Consider the following 19,087-nt stretch of genomic DNA (forward strand, 5'->3'; position numbering starts at 1 on the left):
TACAACCTTTTGCAGCACCTTGCAATGGGGAAGCCAGCAAGGAAGGCAACCCCACCCCCACACACCGTCCTCCAGCCCTCTGCACTCACACCACAACAAGCACTTAGTCACTCCCATGCTTCCTGCCCCACACGCTGTGCCTCTGGGGCATCTTCCCTGACCTGCACCCACTCACCTCTTGTCCTCCCCCGATCCCCCCCCACCCTGGCTACACCTCTTGCACATTCTCCGTGCACCTTCCACAACCCTTGCTGCGCCTCTCCTCTGCAGCTCCTTACTCCCTTCCCCACCCAGCAGCAACCATTTACCTGGCTCGGGATTTGCAAGAATTTGCCAGCTTTCCCACTGACTTTGGTTATGGAAAGCTGGCAGGAAGTTGCCTAATCTAGTGACCATGAGATCCAGTTAACGACCATGGGATCCAGTTAACGACAGCAATCTGGACTGTAGGTCGCTTTATTATAGCTTAGCAATGGAAATTCCACTTCCAATTGCTGTCATAAACGAAAGACTACCTGTGCTGGCTCAGGTAAAAGCTGCAGCAAAATCCCCCTCCTTGCACCATACAGTATGCCTTTATAGGTTGGGCTTCACACCAGATGTTTGACTTGCTGCAGCTGGGTTCCTATGATACACAGAATCACATTTCAGCTAACTGGCCTGGGTTTGCAGCACATCCAAAGACACAAGGGAACAACCAGGGGCCGGGTGCTGTGTGGATGTAGCCACAGGACTTACACCAACCAGTTTTGAGAAAATATTGGTGGTGAGATCTTGGTGCTAGATTGCAGAAGGATACCCTGTACCCAAGGTGCCCTGAGAAGTGGAGAATCACCACTAGGGGCCCACGGGCTCTCTTGAACGGAGCAGGTCCACAGCTGGAGTTGGGCCTTTGACCACAATAGCTGTACCTGGGAGATATGTTTCTCAGAACAAGGAGGATAGCTCAGGTTTTATCTGTTGGGGAGGCAATATTTTTCCCTCGTTTTACATGCTCCTAGATCCCCAAAGCTTTAACCAAAAACTATCTACTATTGACCTCACCCAATGGTGGGATTCAGCCAGTTCGCACCACTTCGGGAGAACAGGTTGTTAACTTTCTGAGCAGTTGGGGAAACTGGTTGTTGGAAAAAATAAAAATATAAAATAAATAAAAACCAGTTGTTAAATTACTTGAATCCCACCACTGACCTCACCCCATTCCTAAGAGGTCTGTAAGGGGCGTGCATTAGAGCACCAACGTGCTTACCGTTCCTGTCCTAATGTTCCCTTTGATTGTATCCAATTTCATATAGTTATTACATACTTATGATTATATTTATGCTTATATATCGTATAGTTATTTCATGCTTATGCTTATATATACTGTTGTGACAAATAAAATAAATAAATAAAAATCTTATGTTTTAAAGCAGGGGTCTCCAACCTTGGTCCCTTTAAGATTTGTGGACTTCAACTCCCAGAGTTCCTTAGCCAGCTTTGCTGGCTGAGGGACTCTGGGAGTTGAAGTCCACAAGTCTTAAAGGGACCAAGGTTGGAGACCCCTGCTTTAAAGGTACATTGGCAGGTGACCCAGGACAGTGAATAAGACACAAGGGAAGGTGTGGTAACAGAAGGTTTACTATAGACAAACTTCCATCGAGTCAGGCAGGTGTGAAGGTGTTTCACATACAATCATGAAGATGAAGACACAGGACACTGGCAGCAAAATTCTTTCTGCAAAAGGAAAGAATGCACTCCTGAGGCAGTGAGTTCTGTGGGGAAATTGTTTCTTGGATCTTTTCCCAAGAATAAAGTGCAGTCATACTGAAAGTGGACACCTGCTTTGGGCAGGGGGTTGGACTAGAACCTCCAACCCTAGGAGCCTTTGATTCCCTTCTGATCTGAAGCTGTGGATGGAAAGCTCTCAGAAGCTCTTGGAGGGAGGCGATGGCTTCCACCTTTGAAATTTAATATATTTAGAGTGAACAATTTGTTCAGACTACTCGCTGAGTGTCCAGGAGTCGGGACTTGAGCTGCATCCGTCTGCTTCTGGCCACAGCCTGCAGCCTCAAAGCTTGGAAAGGAAAAGGACAAAATGCTTTGTGTGCTTGCCCAGTGTTGTAAAGGGAGCCCTGTTCCCCTTCTTGCTTGTGGAACACCGTGTGACTCTCGCATGGAGCCGGACATTTACTCAAGGCCCATTTTTGCGTTCAGGCTCAGAGCCAAAGCCCACTTTCCCCACTTTTGCTCCTGCCTGGCTCACAGGAAAGATTGCATCCTGAATGGCTGCCCAGAAAATGCCACATTTTAAATGCCCCAAATGACACATGAAGTCTCTCCATGTGCTTGGCACAACAAGGCAGCTTCTGTGGCTATGAATATGCTTAGACACACCTCAGAACTCCTTTCCTGGCACTGGCACTTTGGAGGGGAGGACAATGAACAGCCCCCTCCCCCTGTGGCCAGAAAAGATGGGAGAGGGGAGAACGATGAGCCTCTGCCGGCTCCCCTCAGCTGAATGCTTCCAGCTGGTCTCTGCCATGTAACCAGCGACAAATGGCTTTTTTTGCAAACAAGTGAACGTTGCAAGCACATCTTTTAACAAGGCTTCCATGGGCCTTGTCAGCAATTCCTGCATGCTGCACTTGCAAGAGTATAACATATGTCAGGTTCACCTAGGATAGGTCACACGAAAATATCCCCAGATGCAAAACGATCCCATTTTGGAGGAAGAAAAGGCTAGTTCTATCTTGAAAGACTCTTGGTTACAGGAGAGGCACCAAAAAGCCCCTGGAGATGCTTTGAGGGCCCTGCAGGAAGGTGTGGGGCACAGCTATTGTGCTGGTGGGGAAGATCAGAAAGTGCAACATGTACAGGCAGCAGCAGATCCTTCATGGACCATCACAACACCTTTGGTTCTAGTCATCCTAGAAGTTGGTGCTCACCAACTGAGCCTTCATTCTCTACCAAGCGCTGGTCCAGCCCAGGCCATCCCTGGGCACTACTTGCTGTCCTGAGCTGCCTTTCTTTGTCCTGAGAGCTTGTACTTCTGGGCAACCCCATAAGGAACATGGGCGGCGACAGTGCCCATTTCTTTCGCTCCCTCCACGTGAAACATCTGGTCATCGAAGAAGATATGTGGTCGGATCTTCTCCAGCAAGGGGCCTTTGGGTGCGCCGGCCAGGAAGAGGGCCTCGTCCGTTTCTAGTCCCCAGCTCCGGAGAGTCTTTAGGGCTCGGGCCCCGGAACTGGCAGCACTTCGAGCCGTGACCAGGTAGGTGCGGATGGGGCATTCCAGGCGGAGGCCTTTGCTGTAGAACTTCTTCTGAAGCTTCCCCAACACTTCCAGGAAGCCCTTCAGTGGCCCCTGGACAGAGGAACACACAGCATCAGCCCCAGCATGTGGCCATCTCCCCAGGTAGTCAGGAAATGGGGACCAGCTCAGGCACAGCATCCCTGGGGAGGCCCTGGGGCCAGAAGCTTCCCTGCCCTCACCCCAGCCATGCAAAGATACCCTCCTGTTCTTTGAATTTGCCGATCCTTCTTTGGGTCTCATATAAGTTGTTATACTGAAATGGTGTTGCTGTCTTGCTTCCTGCTTTAATACTGGCTTTTTTTTTTTGTTGCATTTAGAATGTTTTTTCTTACTTTGTTCTGTCCAGAGGGGAAATTAAAAAAAAATCCCTTACCGGTTCTGTGGGCGTGGTTTGTGGGGGGAGGTCATGTGACTGGGTGGGCTTGGCCAACTTGACATCACTCACATCGAGGGGCTCCTCACCGGCCCCTCCCCACCCAGCCACTCCTTGTCGTGAATGGCAGGAAAATGGAGAGGGGAATATTCCTGCCTACCATCCTTCCCTCAGTCTGTGCTCCCTGAAAATCCCCTTCCCCATTTTCCTGCCTTTCCCAAAAATGGCTCCATTCCAGCTGTTCCCCCCATCCCCCTCCCTCCTGGGGACTACCTTAAAGAGACAGACTGCAGCAGCTCCGTTTTGAATGGAGGGAGAAAAGTTAGCATTCTCTCTGCTGCATTTAACATTGAATTCTGTGGCAGAGAGAATGCTAACTTTTCTCCTTCCATTCAGAACGTAGCTGTTGCTCCCTTTATGGTCCCCTCCCATCCCCCTCCCTCCTGGGGATTACCTTAAAAGGGACAGGCTACAGCAGCTCCGTTCTGAATGGAGGGAGAAAAGTTAGCATTCTCTCTGCTGCATTTAACATTGAATTCTGTGGAATATTGAGTGGCCGGAAGAGGTGAGTGGCAATTGGCCGGGCATGGGTGGGGCCAAGGAGGGGTAATTACTACCAATTCGGTGAATTGATGCCCATAATCCCTAGCGGTTCACCCGAACCAGTCCAAACCGGTAGGATTTCCCCCCAGGTTCTATCTAAAGTGTTTGTTAGCAGGCAGCCATAAAAATCATCCCCTCTCTCTTGGCAAAAACAATAATGAAAAGGTTGATTTGATCACAATGCCACTGGTCCCTGAATCGCACCTGAGCGAGAGGCTTGTTCTCATAAGTCTTCTCGTGCTCAAAGAACTTGTCTAGGCCGTGAGCCTTCACGATCTGCTCCGACTCATCGGAAAACAGCACAGCATCTCCGTCAAAGGCGACACGAAGCTGCTTCTCTGAGACTTCCACATCTTTCTTGGGGGTGAAAACAGTGGCAGCTGCAATCCCTGGGAAGGGAGGAAGGAAAACAGCCTTCAACTCCTGTTGCCTGATGGTCTCCATACTCCAGTTGGAGCAAGAACTTCACAGACTTCAGTGAGGTCTATTTAATGCTAGTATGAGGACAACTACAGAGTTTGGGAATCAGTAAAAGGAACTTCCAAGTCTCATTTATAATGGCAAAGTCTCTGAATGATTTGTGAGATCAGCGGTCTCACTTTCTGTATCCTCTCCTTCCATCCCTCTGCCATCCTCCCCACCACTTCTCACATCTGGCAGGAGGATTCCCTAAAAGTCTCTTTCCTGTCAAAGTGTCCCCTAGATATGTAAGCTTCCAACTCTTTGGGACTCGGCAGCTAGTCAATGCCTTTGATCAGTCTTGTGCCACTGAGCCAACAAGATCCTTCGCATTCTTCCAACTGGCAGAAATCCCAACCTGGAGGAATTTTTCTAAGCAACCTTATTCTGACAAAGCAATCAAATCTCAGTTGAAGGTTAGTTTGCCCTATAAAGGCCTCTCTTACATGTTAAGGGATTGCAACAGATGCTTCACTGCTGTTTCTGCTGGGACTTGGAAAGCTAACAAGCATATAACGCTTTGCATGTGGGGCTGGGGGGGGAAATCAATAAATCTTTTTTTTTTAAATTCTGATACTTGGAGACTGCCTGGACAAGTCCCTGCAATTTTCATGGCAATTCAGAAATTGGTTTGCCATTGCCTGCTTCCTGGGGCCAGGAGAGAGTGACTGGCCCAAGATCACCCAGCTGGCTTTGTGCCTAAAACAGGACTAGAACTCACAGTCTCTTGGTTTCTGACCTGATGCCTTAAGTGCATCAAGACAAATGACTCTTCAAAATGACTCTTCATAAACCTAAACAAACGCAACTAAATAGCTCACAAGACTGTATGAGTAAAATCACAACAGTCATGATTCCTGGAATAAGAAGCGGTAAAGTTGGCCTTGCTTTAGAAAACGTGCATCCCCACAGGTACCTATGGACTCAAATGTGTCATTTCTTCCCCACCCTGAAAGTCCAAAAGGCCCCACAAACTTCTGCTACACTTCCGCCCAACAGCATCACTCACCCTCTTCTATGGCCTCACTCACTTTCTCACAGTCAGAGGATAAGTAGAGGTTGGTGTGGTAGGCCTTCAAGTAGCAAATGGGGCTATTCCCGCCGGTCATACAAAACCTCTCAATAAAGAGATCTGGGAGGAAAAGAACAGATGCTTCGTCGGTAAACAGGAACCAGCCATCCCCAGGCTCCTTTGTGGATCAGAATCCCTGGCCAGCACGTCAGGAGGACACCGTGGCAGGAAGGGAGGAGGATCCTGGAAGTACCTGAAGAGTTGCCAGAACTGGCCATGTTTAATGTAACAGCACAAGCACCGAAGAGTGTTAGGGAGAGTTAAGCTGGGCAGAAATTTGGCAGTGCCGTTCAAAAAGAAGAATGTGCTACAGCGGTATCTTGGTACTTTGCTGCTTTGAAACTCATTGAATTTGGTACTCAATGCATCTTGACATGAAATTTGTGCCCAGTACTCATCATTTGTTTGGTACTCAACACAAAAGCTAGAACCTGTCGGTGTTAGCTGCCTTGTGATTCATCACATCATTCCTTGTGGGAAAAAATGGTTTGGTACTCAACATTTTTGGTATTCACCGTGCCTCCCAGAACTAATTAACAACGAGTACCATGATATCACTATATATTAAAAACCTCTGAGAGGCTGAGGGTAAAAGCCAGACTCCTAAGTAGTTGCTCCTGCAAAGAGCTGCTTCTTGGTGTCCAAGAAACTGTTTCCTATTGAGCCAGCAGAGTTGTTACACATAGTGTGGAAGGAATATAAGGCAGCCCATTTCCAGAGAATAAGCTTCCTAAGGGAATGATGAGGTAGAGCTTCCTCCTGGCTCTGTGGATGCACTGATGAGCGATTCAGGGCTCCCCAGGGCTGTACAGGTAGACAAGCCTACTGCGGCCCCGTCTGGTGGATGTCGGTGAGGGGATTAGCGGCTGGGCGGATGTTGGCGAAGGGTCTTGCCTTCCAGTTACTTACTGTAATGGTTGATGCTGTTGATCAAGCGAACGCCCACTTGCGCATGGTTGTTGGTCACAAGGACAATGTCAAAAAGTTCCTCACTGTCTGGGAACAGTTCCCGCAGCTGGCTATTGACCGATTCCAAAGCCTGGAAATTCAGGGAGAGAGAATGGTTGGACCAGGGAGGCAACACATTAACTTAAGGGGTCATCAGATAAGAAGGGCTCAAACTGTCCGTGGCTGCTTACTGACGTTGGCCCAACTAACAATCATCTCCAGCAAGGATGGGAGTACTGCCCTCCAAGGGCCACAGGGAGCCTGGGGATGGGCAGAAGAGCAAGAGGGGGGAAAGCCCCAGACCTTGCCTCTGGGGAAATGGCTCCAAGGGCTGACTTCTCTCCCACCCCTGCCCCCACCCCCACTGTGGACCAACGTTTGCAATGCTGACATGTGTGAACGTGAGCAAAAGAGACCAGACCTTGACAAAAGGGAAAGCCGCTCCAGGCAGGAAGGGCTCCTCCTCGTGCTCCAACTGATATTTCACGTAGGCCTCCACGCCCTGCTCTTTGTAAATCTTCTGCTCTTCTTCCATGCGGAAGAGGGCTCGGGAGGACACGGCAATGGTGATGGCGTGTTGCGGCTTTGGCTGCAAGAGAAGAGTGGTGGTTGCATCCCCCGCTAAGAGAAGGCAACTGCCCTTGGTGACTGGGCCAAAGGGAGCCTCCCTTGAGGGACGAGGGGTTCCTCGCCTTGAAGGCGAGGGGGTCAGTCAGGCCAGCATCTCTCAATGACTCATTTTCATAATTAGCTACATTTCAGTTTGTCCAGCTTCCATATTGGTTTGATTGTTTTGTAAGGTTCTGGTGACCCCCGGAACCTTACACCACCGGCTAGAGGGAGGGAGAGAGCCATCCTTGCCAACTGTTTTCTCCTCCTGCTCCTCCTCGGTGCTGTACTTCTTCTCGTGCTGGGAGAAAGTGGGGATGTAGGCTTCACTGCTTGCCCCGTGTGGCTGGGCCAGCCAAAGCCCATGTCAGCACTTGGGCCCTTCCAGCCTCTGCCTGGTCCTCCAGTGCCAGCCCTCTGTTGGCAAACAGCTTCCTTCTCGTAAATGGCTCTGCCGCCCATTTCCTTTTGCTCCTGTTGGTTCCGTCAGAGTAACTCAGCCATGAAACCTGCTTGCCAAGGAAAAAGCCAAGCTGGGTTGGATCCACTCTATTCTGACTCTTTTCAGTCTGTCTGCATATCAGGGAGCTGTGAGCAGCAACTTGTTTACACGTCCACCCAGACTTTGAGGCTCAGTTGCCATTTCTAGCCATTGCTAAGTGCAGAAAACCAGCACGACTCACCTGGTTGGCAATGTCTGCCCCCCTCCCTGCCTTCCCTCAAATAAAATGGAACAAATGTGTGCAGCAGCTGCTAAAAAAGCCAACACAATTCTGAGCTGCATAAACAGGGGGATAGAATCAAGATCATGTGAAGTGTTAGTACCACTTTATAATGCCTTGGTAAGGCCACACTTGGAATATTGCATTCAGTTTTGGTCACCGCGATGTAAAAAAGATGCTGAGACTCTAGAAAGAGTGCAGAGAAGAGCAACAAAGATGATTAGGGGACTGGAGGCTAAAACATATGAAGAACGGTTGCAGGAACTGGGTATGTCTAGTTTAATAAAAAGAACAACTAGGGGAGACATGATAGCTGTGTTCCAATATCTCAGGGGTTGCCACGAAGAAGAGGGAGTCAAGCTATTCTCCAAAGCACCTGAGGGTAGAACAAGAAGCAATGGGTGGAAACTGATCAAGGAAAGAAGCAACTTAGAACTAAGGAGAAATTTCCTGACAGTTAGAACAATTAATAAGTGGAACGACTTGCCTGCAGAAGTTGTGAATGCTCCAACACTGGAAATTTTTAAGAAAATGTTAGATAACCATCTGTCTGATGGCGTAGGGTTTCCTGCCTGGGCAGGGGGTTAGACTAGAAGACCTCCAAGGTCCCTTCTAACTCTGTTGTTGTTGTTGTTGTTGTTGTTAAATCCCCTATATTACTGTGCTTGGCCAATGAACAAGTCCCTGGCACTGGCAGTACTTAGTCACATTCATCCAATCAGACTCCTCTCCCTCTCTCTCTCTCTCTCTCCTTGGCTCCCCCATGTGTGCATGTAGTGGTGATGGGGAGGATCATTGTTACTGAAGAGCTACTGACATACTTTGATTTCTCCTTCATATTAAGAAAAGTCAGAGCTCCTTCTGAGCTAGCTAGCTTATTCTCCATCGTTTGCTGACAAAGGAGAAGGTGCGGAATCTTCACATAACTTCAAAGCTTCTCTTGCTGTGAAAGCCACAGATTTCCTTCCCATCCAAGAGTGGTGCAACACCCAGTCAAGGTCAGCCTCCTTGCAGCCTCCTGAGCATAGCAGGGCCACAAATTCACAGTGTCATGTTTTGATACAAATCCTGGGGTTGTGTTGTTTGTGGAAAGTTCTGCATGAACCATAGCATAAGGTACTGCTGAGAAACTGGCTGCCTGCAGGGTATCTCTGCTGTCCTTATGAAAGAGTTCTTGGCAGCTTGTAAGAGGTTTGGATATTATCTTGCTTGGTATGTAGGCTTTCATGCTATGCATTTCTATCTATCTGGGGGGCTAATAATCTTCGGACTTTTCGCCGTGAGCTGAAAACGCACCTATTTATTCAAGCGGGACTGGATTATTGCTCCTTGCTCCTTGCCTTAAAACGTTTGCTGTCAGGAGTCCCCATGGACTTGGCCTTTATTTTTTTATGTATCTTGATATCTTGCATCTATCTGTTTTATTAATGTTTGTAAGCTGCCTTTGGGCTCTTGCAATTTCAAAAGGAATAATTTCTTCAGAAATTAAATACTTACCTTTACAGTTAATTAATTAATAATAATGAAAAGTGTGTGCGTGTGTGTGCGTGTGTGTGTGCGTGTGTGTGTGTGCGTGTGTGTGCACGCGCATATGCTGGTGTTAACATCTATAGCCCTTTCTTCATTGCTGAGATGCTCAGGCCCGCCTGGCATGGAGGCCTCGGTTCAAAGAAGGGGATGTGACAGTCATTTCTGCAGAGGGACTTGAAGCATCCTCTCCTCCCCCTGCCCCAGGTGAGATCCTCACTTCTGGCCTTCCAAGAGGGCTTGAAGACCTGGCCCTGCCAGCTGGCCTGGCCTGGCCAGAGCAAAGGGGCGTCTTGAAGGTGGTTGATGGATTAGTCTGATCCCACCTCGTCCCCACACACACTTGGCTCCCTTCCTCTCCATCTTAGTTATTTGAATTGTAAATGTAAGGTTCTTATTTATTGTTCTAATGTTTTACATGGTATTTTAATTGCATGACTATAAGCCCCCTAGAGTCACCTTGGTGAGATGGACAGCATAGAAGTTTAATAATAAAGAAAATCAAATTTAGTAAGGGAGGGGGACAGGCAGTTCCCTCCCAGTCGAAAGGCTCTCCCTGTCAGCGTTCCAGAAAACCCTCCTTGCATACTAGGCCGAAGGCCTCCATACGTTGTCACTCCCTGGCCCCACCCATGGTCCCCCTCCCCTTGCAGCAGCTTCTCACTCCCAACAAGGCCAGGAGAACTGGATGGAAGGGAAGGCCATTGTTCCTGCCAACCTTCAGCAATTTCACACCAGGAAGCTGCCAGGTGGAAATGCCACACACATGGCTGCCACTTAGGGGCTCAGTGAACTGTGTGTCCGGCCTGCCTACAGTGAGTTGTGCAAGCAGAGAAGTGCCGCTGATTAATTCCAAGAAGTGTTGTCCTTCAAAGGAGCAATTTGTTGTGGACAAGGCTGGCTATGGCATCTCTCCAGTCTGAAGAGCCGGTCCCTCTAAGACCGGCAAAAGTGACCACCCAGAGGAAGAGATTCCCAGCCCAAAACTCTCAGGAAGGTGCACAATTGAGAGTCAAAGGCCAAGACCTCGTTTATACCATCCATTTTGTGGCATTTTACTTTGGCTTTACTGAACAGTAGTCTTATTCAGCTGTTATAGGTTGGTAAAGAACGATTTCTAGTTTAGTGCACTGCATGAATCCAGCCATGACATAAACCAACCTAGGTTTAGTGGCATGTGTGAAACCAACCAACTGACTGTATCTGCATTCACATGCCATGTTAAGTCATACGTTCTGCTTTATGGCTGGTCTTATGTTACAATACATGTTAAACCACAGCAAACATCCTCCATTTCTAGTGTGTCTGAACCTGGCAGCCAGTATCCGGTACTGCACTTCCGGCTTTCTGCTGCTCCCTATTTCTGGCCAGAAGGTGCCCAAAGCCATTCTAAAAAAGCTTTGGAGAACTCCCCATTGTCCACCAGCACTGCTGGGCAAGCTTCCTGGGCCCCTCCAGTAGCTCATTCCCAAGTGCCAGGGTGGTGGCTGGGTTTTGGGGAGGAAGAAGCCTCTAAAAGGGTTTCCACTAGCAAGACTCCATTTCCACCACCGCTATCACACACTGGACATTATTGTATGGTTAGTCTGACCTGCTGTTTGGTGTGAATGAAACTATCATGGTTAGCAAAACATGTTTTAGGATTTAGTAGGTTGTGGAAACCCAGTTAAGCATGGTTCATTCACTGACTAGGATGGGAAAACTGGCTTCACCTCGTTGGAGGAAAAGAAAACTTCCTGGTTTTTCAGCAGACTTAGAATGTCTTCATGTGTCACTTGCTGACTAAGGACTCCCATCATTCAGGCAGACCCTTTGTTGCAACGTGTGCTTTGCCGCCTTCAAGGTCAGCTAAAGGCCCTGTTGCTGCTTGGACATCACAAACCACTTTCTCCCCATAAAGGTCGGATGTTCTCCCTAAGGTTGATTCTGAGAAGGCCGAGGTTGAGCATAGGAACAGAAGGAGCCTGTTCACAGTGCCCCCATTTCTGCAGATATCATTATTATTGTTTCTCCTGAAATCCTTTTCCTCTTGAACTGAGGGCCTGCAATATTTCTGTACATGGATGTACAGCGTGTCCTTGTAGGAATGTCAGGGCTTTGGGGCATGATTGTCAGTTCTGTAAACTTTGTATGAGATGGCAGATGCTAATGCTTGTGTCCAGCTAGCAAATGGATAAAAAAGGGCAGCGGACATCAATGGATTTGACTCAACAGTCTCTTGGGTTCTGATGCTTCCCCTCTCCTCACGATTCAGCAATGGGGAGGTTAGTGCATGATCAGGGGCAGGGCTCTCCACCCTTGGCAACTTTAGGATTTGTGGACTTCAACTCCCAGAATTTTGTTTCGCTGGCTGGGGAATTCTGGGAGTTGAAGTCCATAAATCCTAAAGTTGTCCAGTTTGGAGACCCCTGGTCTGGGGGAAGCAGGTCATGGATATCCCAGATTTCCAAGAAGTTCTAGTTCGAGGGGCTACCCTGGAAGAGACTCCCTTGCAGAATGGAGATGGGCAGCCCTTCAACCAATGCTAGTTTGTTGGACATTGCAAACATCAGTGAGATGGTGGTGATGGGCTGTCTGCTGAAATAAAGCCTGGTTATGACACATACTTGAAAGTAAATCAGGAAGCCTGTAATTGTGAAGTCTGTCTGACAAGAACAAAGACTGCTTATTCGCAAGAAATATGCACATGTAAAGCTTGTAACAATTCTGGATAGTTAGCTGATAAAAGTAACAAAGAGTTAGGCAACTTGCAGACCTCAGCCAAAAGTTAGGAATAGAGATGGCCTGCAGCAAATAGTGTATTAGATAACTCCTGGGGCATTCATTAGCCCAGGCTTAGGAATAGGGACTGCTAGAGACTAATAGAACAAATTGTAGAATTATTACTAAAATGTTTATTAGATGATATTTCTTATCACCACCTTGTCCCGCCTTCTTCTTTAGTGAAAATGTATAAAGCTTTCTTAATCCTTTGTTCTTGGCTCTCTTGGCATTTTGGCCAGGAGCCCTGTTCCTTGGGGTACCCCAATAAAAAGCAATCAAAACCTGTTCCTCGTGTCTGGCGTCCTTCATTGGCCTCTGCACCAAGCTCAGACCCGAATTGGGGACTAAAGCGGGGCTGGGGAGTGTGAGTAATTGCTCCTCAGTGAGCATTGCCTATTTGAAAAGAAGTGGGCCAGGTTGCTTGATCGAGTGGGGCCAGGTCCATCTCAGGAAATAAGGAGGGAGGGACCCCTTGCAGGGCTGACTCTGGGCAGACCCTCACAGCAAAACACAGCATGAAATCTCAGCCAAAGCATCATACAAGAGAACCGTTTACCGCAGTTCAAGGAACTCTGGCGTGCTGTCTTTCTTTCTGGCTAGGGAGGGTCCATTTCACATGTTGCTGGGAATATTGAGTTTTAAAGATGCTGCTCAAGAAGAGCAATATTAATATTGTCATTAAAGAATAAAACCAGCTTTTCACTAAAGTTTCTTGCAAGGGAAGCCTCTGAATTGCATTTGAGGTGGGAGATGGTGGCCTGCAGCCCCCCTCACACAGGTTGCCAATGAAACACAAAAAGAGCCAGAGAGCTGAACAGCAGAGAGATTGTGGCCCCCACAAGGAAGGCATGCTCCTCCTTTCTAGCTCAGGTTCCTGCGGGGGGGTGGAGAGAGAGAGAGCAATCTTGCAAGCCAGAGCAGTGCCTCCCTGGGAAAACAGGGCCAATTCTGCAGACCAGTATCGTCTATTCAAGAAGCATCTCTGAGCCTCAGAAGGAGCCATCTCTCTCGTCCTTAACACTGCTAAATGCCCCTTTTAGAGCCAGCCGCCAGGGGAGGATCCGTCCCGGCAGCAGCTCGTCTGCAGAGACACTACAGATTCTTTCACTTGCCCCGGCATTTCACGCTGCCTCTCGCCAGACAGCATCACAAGTGCCCTGCCTGCAAACAAGGAAGCCTTCCCCCATCCACCCCAGCAGGAAAACGATCTTTCTTACTGATTTGGGCTTCTTTTTGGAAGAGAGGTTTTCATAAAAGGCCTTGGCATCCTCCAAACTCGCTTGTTTTGGCTGCCCAGCTCTGCCTTCCGGGCATCCGGATCCAGTGGGCTCCATGGCGCATTCCCTCGACCCGTCCAGGAGCAGGCGAAGATGCAGCGGGCTGGCCGCTTGCTTTCCTTCTGCCCAAGACCCCAGTTCAGCCGCCGCCTCTGCCGGCTGCCAAGGGAGGGCGAATCCGGCGGGAGCTGCAGCGGTCGGTGTGCCGGAGAGGAGGCAGACGAGCCTCTGCGTGTGTGTCGTGTGTCAGTGTCGCTCAGAGCACGGGCTTTATAAGGGATCCCGTGAACCTCCTGGGCACTCTGGCTCCCATAGCGACGGTCCCGGCAGCTGCCCAAGTCCTCCTGCCTTCCTTTCCTCCCACCCACTAAATCTGTGGGCAGGAGCCCACTCAGGGCGGGGAGGGAGGGGCAGGACGCCCAGCAGGAGGGGGTCCTCTGTCTTGGCCAAAAGAGCCTGGACTTAAACAGCCTGGGAAAGGAGGCTTATCTGGGCAGAATGCCCACATTCATGGCAAAGACGACATAAACTGGCATGCGGTGCGCTGAAAGGAGACCCTCTCAGATCCAGGAGGGGCTCCCAGGGATCAGTGGCCACCAATAGGGGCCAAGATTTGCACCCATTCCTGGAAGAGAAGGTCTTGCATCACCTCCTGATTTTAGGGATCTTTTATGTTGCTCTGTTGTCAAAAGCAAATGTCTTTTTTGGGGTGGCATGGGGGAGGGGACAGAGATCTGGTTAACACAAACAGTGGAACAAATGGACTCTTATTGCATAACTAAAAAGGTTTTTTTTTAAAGGTTTACAAATCTGCATTCTTCCACTGTTACTCTCTGCCCCCCCCCCCCAATTATTCCTGAGAGGAGAGGCATTCCCAGGCTTGCACCCCTCCCTCACCCTCTTCTCTTGCTGGAATCTTCCTGGGACAAAGTGCCCAGCCATCCCTTGATTGACTGATGCCCACTTGCCACAGACTAGCCAAGGCTCCTGACATCAAGGGCGTTCAGGAGGAAGGATGCTCAGCTCCACGGGCTCCGCTTGTTCCTTTTCCAAAAGCATGTGGTCAATCACGGATTAAAAAGTGAACCTGATGGAGCCTAAATGTGACCACAATTGCTTAATAAGCCATTAAGAGAAATCAATTGCATGTGCTGAAAATGGGCCCTTGGTAATTGGCTGGAGAAAAGCAGCGCTTTAGTTACAGCAGTTCAAAATCCAGCTGCTTAGAAGGATAAGGATTCTCCTCAGAGGTGGTATTCAGCCAGTTCCCACCAGTTCAGGCGAACCCATAGCAGCAATTTGGCTTGGGTCACTGAACCGGTAGCAACTTCTGGCTGGCCACGCCCCCCACCTGTTTGCCCCTTGCTCACCCCTTCCGGCGGCTCAACGCTCACCCCCCCCACCCCATATATGTTTTTTTTTTCATAAAATTTTTTTTATTTTTACAATCATATCAAACAATTCATCCAATGTATAGTTATATACATTTAGTCGGGCTTGCCCAGTCACCACCCCCTTTTTAACACTCTTCCCTCTTCTACCTTCTTTTACTTTCCAGACCTTCCTCTCCTTCTCTTATCTACATCCTCTCCTCCTCCACCCTACACCTTCCTTCTCCTCTTCTACCCTCTTCCTTCCTCTTCTCCTCTTTCCTACCTCCTACTCTCTTTTCTCCCTCCCACCGTTCTAAAATGGTAACTGGGCAGACCCGACTCTACATTAATTATATTTATACATCTTCAATAATCCCTGTACATTAACCATCACTCCATCTCTACCTCAACCCCCAATTCCCTCCCCTTACCCCCACCCCCACCCCGACTTCCCAGAACAAAATGCAGGGTATCAAAACTAACAATCATAATCCAAAATAATTCCTAAATTATAATCTCTAGTCACTCCACACTTAATCACACTCTCAATTCCCCTCTCCTTCAGAAATATATCTAATACAAAATATTTCCTAAATTTACTCATATGCTATTCGATATTTTTTTATCTGATACTTATTTTGAATATAATCAATCCACATTTTCCATTCTAAAATATATTTTTCTTGTGTATAGTCTTTCAAGTAAGCAGAGATTTTTGCCATTTCTGCCAGATTTGATACTTTGAATGTCCATTCTTCAATTGTAGGTAATTCTTCTTTCTTCCAATATTGAGCAATCAAAAGTCTTGCGGCTGTTATTAAGTTCAAAATCAATTTAGTCTCTATAGCTGTACAATCCATAATTATTCCTAGTAGAAAGAACTGCGGAATAAACTTAATCTTCTTTTTCAAAATATTCTGCATGATCCACCATACTTTAATCCAAAATGCTTTAACTTTTTTACAATATATGTTGCCTTCACCATACAGCCCAGCTAATCGCCTCGCCAGTCACCTTCCCGACGCCCACTCAGCTCAGCTCACCAAAGGTAAACAATGCATGCCACCTGCTTGTCTTTCACCTTGTGTTGGGGGACAGATTCCCAAGGATGTGCCATTTCTTGAGGTCCCAGAGCCGCTGCCCGCCTCAGCTAGGTCAGGGAACACATGAATCCCTGGCTGTGACTTTACCCTGGATCTGCCATCCGCTCACTGTCTGCCTTCCCCGGGTCAGGGAATGTGCGATTCCCTGGCTCTGGCCTTGCCCCGGAGCCACTGCCCACTGGCCGCCTGCTCTCCCTTAAGTGCAATGTATTTCCATGGTTGGAAAAAATGATTAAAGAGCACATAGATTTTAAACCAGAAGTCTTTCTACTTAGGATCATACCAGAAATTTATAATAGAGAAGTGAGATATTTGATGGTAAATATTATAACAGCAGCTAGAATAGTGTTTGCCAAAAATTGGAAAAGTGAGAAAATACCTTTGCAAAACGAAATAATTAGGAAAATAATGGAACGTGCTGAAATGAGTAAATTGACATTTGAAATAAGAGAACAGGAAGAAAAGCAATACTATAAGATATGGGATATATTTTATCAATGGCTAGAAGGGAAGATATGTTAGTAAAGATTAAATAAAAAATACTATTAATTGAAATATTAATATGAATGGTGTAGAACGATAGAATTAATGATGTTACCAGATAAAATATTCACCAGCAGATATGCATATGGAATGAGAAAAACAAAGGTAATAGCCAATGGTTAATTTAAAGTTCTGGATACAAGAGGGTGACGATATAAATTTAGATAAATTAAGGATATTTGTAAATTGTGAAGGCACAAGAGATTTGTAACCACCCCGCCGATACACAATATTGGGATTGAAAATGTTTTCATGTTTATGTGTCTTGTTTGAAAAGAAAATTTAAAAAAAATTGTATATATAAAAAAAGTGCAATGTGTTTCTTCGACAGGATGGCAACAGCACTGCAGTGGCTTTTTCAGCACATTTAAGACCTCCTGTAGTTTTCGGCGGCCTCCAGCCAGCTGCCACAGCCACAAAGCGGCTCTCAAAGAGGCAGCGGCTGGGAGGCTTCTTACAGTCGCACCAAAAAAGAGGAATTTTTTTCCCCTACCGGGTTCTGTGTGCATAGCTGGGGGGGGGTGTTCATGTGACTGCATGGGCATGGGTGTGAGTGATGTCAAGTTGCCACACCCACTCAGTCACATAACCCCCACCACCAGGCCACGCCCACAGAACCAGTAGTGGAAAAATTTGAACCCCACCGCTGATTCTCCTGCTTTGTTTTAGTCCGAGGGAGGCTTCCCCAAGCGTCCAATCAACTTGCTGGCTCAGTGGCTCCTGCCATGCTTTCGGCTGTCTCCCCCACTTTCCCACCCCCTTGCCCAGGGGGCCAGGATGGTGTAGCACTTGGTGCTTTACTCTCACTTGTTCTGCATTTATAACCCACTTTATCCAAGGTGACTCTGGCATCCACAAGCAACAGCTACAGCTGGTGCAGTCCTGCACACAGCTTCTTCTCCCCCCCTCCGGGGAATTCTAGGTGAGCCTTCTGGCAAGGTGCTGCTTGTGCTAAAAGCAAAGGGCAATCCTCATGGAAACTGCCTTGGAGAAAAAGTGGGACAAACACCTGACCAACTTGTTAAGGAACAAGTGGATCTTACTGGGAAGCGGAATTTCTCTGGAACGACACATTGACATTGGGCCTGGCCTGACGTCATCTGGGGAGGGCACGTTTTTTGCTGTCCTCTGGCAGCTTCAGCTGGAGCCTTGTGGGCAGCTCCATGGCTTCCCTTCCGGGCATCCCCCCCACACTCGCCAAATGCCTGCAAGACAGACTCAGCTGATGATCTCCCAGGCAGGAAAGGCCAAGCTTCTCCTGAAGATGGGAGGAAAAGCAAGGATTCAGGGGAAAGCAGGATGCCTCAAGCTGGTCTGGGGAAAAAGTCTCTTGGGACTGTTCCTTCCCCCTGATGTGTGTGGTACTGCCAGCAATACACAGCCTGCGGGTACACAGACCTTTGGCACAAAGCTCTAGAGAAAAGCCAATGGTTCTCTACAGATCCCAGACCTCTGTTCCATGGAGATCATGTGGACATTACCTGAAAAGGACATAAATTTCAATGGATCTTCAGAGAAAACCCGAGTCTATCTGCACTGCAGCCAATAATACCATTCAGATGAATATTCTATATATTATGCAAACCCAGAAAGTTATTCAGTTATTTGTGTGTTTGGTGAACCGACCTACTGCTGTTAATAGCATTAATAAATTTCTTCTTACATGTCCCAGCAAACCATACCTGAGTTTCAATCTGTCCTTGCGTGTATCGGTGGCATACTTGGATTTGCAATGTTGAGTTTGCCCCCCGAATCCACCCCAACTGGCTTCCTTCAATCTGTTGCTAAACCAAACACACAGCTTGTGCAGCAAGTGACTCTTCTACTCTACTTTGGGTATTTGCACCTTGTGTCTGTTAAGGCAATTTTGGGGGAGAGGACTCAACAGGAGGTAATAAAACCAAAAAGAGCCGGTGTTTTGGATAAAGATCCAGGATGTTTGAGCCTCTGCAAGCTGTCTGCACCATCCTAGACATGAAAGGTGAATACAGAAGCAGTATTTAATTGTGAAAACAAACACCTCCCTCCAAGCAGACCTGGAAAAATCCCCGCCTCCCAGTCTGCGGTGGAGGCATCTGCTCTTCTCTGCATTGTGTTTTCAGCTCAGTGGTTTCCAGGGCCCTCTAGCAGCTTCAAGAGCCCCAGTCCCTTGCCAAAGGGCCACTCAGGGGCAGCAAGGCTAGTCTGGCTCAGTTGGTGGATAGTTCGTGTGTTTGTTTGAAATTGCTGCTTTAAGAGGGCAGAGCAACAATGTGAATTTCTAAGGGCAGTCTGTCCATTTTCATTCACTCATTCCCAAAACTAGCTTTGCCATTTGGCTGCAGCATCAAGTCACCGCCAGACACAAGAGGTTTCTGCCCCCTTAACGATGCAGTGGGCAGGCCCTTCTCTTGCACACTTGTTGGCAGACAGCGGAG

At 47.9% G+C, this 19,087-nt stretch overlaps 1 protein-coding gene across 3 annotated transcripts; it reads right to left on the reverse strand.

Moving 5' to 3' along the window:
- Positions 1 to 1,610: 1,610 nt before the first annotated feature.
- NT5C1A (5'-nucleotidase, cytosolic IA) lies at positions 1,611 to 13,944 on the reverse strand. Of its 3 annotated transcripts, none has more exons than XM_058196284.1 (6): positions 13,592 to 13,942; positions 7,175 to 7,342; positions 6,715 to 6,844; positions 5,743 to 5,865; positions 4,479 to 4,663; positions 1,611 to 3,349 (listed from the first exon to the last, which is right to left on the reverse strand). In XM_058196284.1, the coding sequence occupies exons 1-6, from the start codon at positions 13,706 to 13,708 to the stop codon at positions 2,984 to 2,986; spliced, it is 1,089 nt and encodes a 362-aa protein (XP_058052267.1). In that variant the 5' UTR covers positions 13,709 to 13,942; the 3' UTR covers positions 1,611 to 2,983. The 3 variants fall into 3 exon arrangements, with proteins under 3 accessions (XP_058052267.1, XP_058052269.1, XP_058052268.1); XM_058196286.1 differs by having other exon boundaries at positions 7,175 to 7,871; positions 13,592 to 13,713; XM_058196285.1 differs by lacking the exon at positions 5,743 to 5,865 and having other exon boundaries at positions 13,592 to 13,944.
- Positions 13,945 to 19,087: the final 5,143 nt, after the last annotated feature.

This window comes from Ahaetulla prasina, chromosome 10 (genome assembly GCF_028640845.1).
Source record: "Ahaetulla prasina isolate Xishuangbanna chromosome 10, ASM2864084v1, whole genome shotgun sequence".
NCBI classification, from domain to species: domain Eukaryota; kingdom Metazoa; phylum Chordata; class Lepidosauria; order Squamata; family Colubridae; genus Ahaetulla; species Ahaetulla prasina.